The sequence below is a fragment of the Myotis brandtii genome, unplaced genomic scaffold (assembly GCF_000412655.1).
Source record: "Myotis brandtii unplaced genomic scaffold, ASM41265v1 scaffold825, whole genome shotgun sequence".
Classification (NCBI taxonomy): domain Eukaryota; kingdom Metazoa; phylum Chordata; class Mammalia; order Chiroptera; family Vespertilionidae; genus Myotis; species Myotis brandtii.
This window is the reverse complement of record NW_005371349.1, coordinates 2,076,366-2,078,023: the sequence shown is the minus strand read 5'-3', so window position 1 is coordinate 2,078,023 and position 1,658 is coordinate 2,076,366. Positions and strand designations below refer to the sequence as shown.

Genomic DNA, 1,658 nt, shown 5'->3' with positions numbered 1-1,658 from the left:
TGGAGATGAAAGATCTCTTGGTCCCGGGTCTCAGTCCTGCGGCCCCGCCTGGCAGGTCTCTGCTTTGCACCGGAAAGTTTGGCGAGCGACCGCCGCCTGCTGCTTCCCGGGACAAGAAGCCCCCTCCTACCTTGGTCTCTGGTTGGGGCTGGGCTCTTTTCAGGAACCGCTTTGCTCTCTGTCCCAGGCAGCTTCCTGGTGGTTCCTTCCTCATCATCGGAGAGAAGTCCCGCCAACGGGTCTTCCGAGTCTCGGGGAGGAAAGCACAGGTCAGACCGCGGCTGCGTCAGGGAGACAAGCCCTGTGCAGAGCTGGGGGCTGCGCCGGGCGTCCTCCTCCTCGCTGCCCCTCGGCCTCTGGCCACAGCCCAGGCTCCTCCCAGGAGGGAACGGACAGTGGCCCTGGGCCTGTGGTCCAGCGTGGCTGTGTCAGGCCGGCCGGGACCCCAGACCCTGCCACCGGCACAGCCTTCTGGGACCATCCCCGGCATCGGAAGAGAAGTCAAACATCTGTGCACCCACGAAGGGAAAGAACGTCTACACTTTATAAAATCTCCAGCGTGGTGTCTGGCTCCAAATTTCTTGCAAAAAAGTTCCCCAAATATCCGGGTGAATCCACAGTAGTCCCGCCCTGGACTCATGAGGAATTAAATCAGCGGCCCCAGCCCTCTGCTCCTTGTCTGACACACAGCGACTGGGCTGCGGGCAAGTTTGCGTCGCCATGGCTACTCCCTCCCCACACCGAGTGTCCCAGAGCGTGGCTGGAAGGCCTGTGGTACCTTCGAAAGAAAACTTCTTGTATTGATGCCCAAAGCTGCTGGGAGAGGGGGCGGGCTTCTTGGTGGGAATGGCATCCCCTGCAGAGAGAAGGCAAGGTCATGGCCAGGGCCTGGCTGGGGCGGCGTGCACTTCTCCCAGGTGGAGCTCAGGGGCTGGCCGTGGACTCAGCCATGGGCGGTGTCTGCACCTCCCTGTTCTCACACAGGCTTCTGGCAGGAAACATGGTCTGAAGCTCTCTGCCCAGGCACCAGGCACCAGGCACTCCAGGGACACGGGTCTGGGAGCGGCCCGGGCTACCACAAAGCTCTCCAATGACCTCAGGTGGCTGCTCCAGGAGCTGCCACTGGGCACAGAGGGACGGGGACAGCCCTCGGAGGAAGCTCGCCTCGTCCCCCTCCCGCCATGAACACTCACACACACAGGCAGAGCGAGCCCCCGGGGCAGGAGAGCTCCCTTCCCAGCATCTTCCAGTCGCCAAAGCCTCGGGTCTGAGGCTGTGTCCTCCTCACCTTTCTCATGGGCGGTGAGCGGAGCGGCGGGCTGGGGGCTGCTCGGCAGCTCTTCTTTCCCAGAACCCTTGGTGGCGCCTTTGTGAGGGGCTCGAGGAGACGTCTTCAGACCCAAGAGGTCAGCATCCATCTCGTCCAGATCCTGGAAAAGGCGGGGGGGCCCCACGGTGCTCAGCTGTGGCTAATCCTCCAAGCCCCCAACCCTGAGGTTCAAGTCTTCAGAACCGATGTCTTCAATTCCAGGGTCCAGGTCAGCTTGGGTCCTGACTGACCAGAGGAAGCTGGACTGGAGGGGACTCGGCAGGGGGTGGGGGGATGTGGAGAGAGGCTGAGAACAAGCTCCAGAGGAGATCGTCTTGGTCTCCGTCTT

General features: G+C 62.4%; 1 protein-coding gene across 6 annotated transcripts in view; it reads right to left on the bottom strand.

The window, feature by feature from the left end:
- Nucleotides 1-1,658, bottom strand: part of FBF1 (Fas (TNFRSF6) binding factor 1) — an 18,236-nt gene that overhangs the window by 11,043 nt on the left and 5,535 nt on the right. For all 6 annotated transcript variants that reach the window (XM_005884252.2, XM_014531850.1, XM_014531851.1 and 3 more), the window contains 3 exons: nt 1,289-1,430; nt 779-856; nt 131-250 (listed from right to left, as the gene is read on the bottom strand). In XM_005884252.2, the coding sequence (XP_005884314.1) occupies nt 131-250; nt 779-856; nt 1,289-1,430 (340 nt within the window). The remainder of the gene's footprint in view (nt 1-130; nt 251-778; nt 857-1,288; nt 1,431-1,658) is intronic.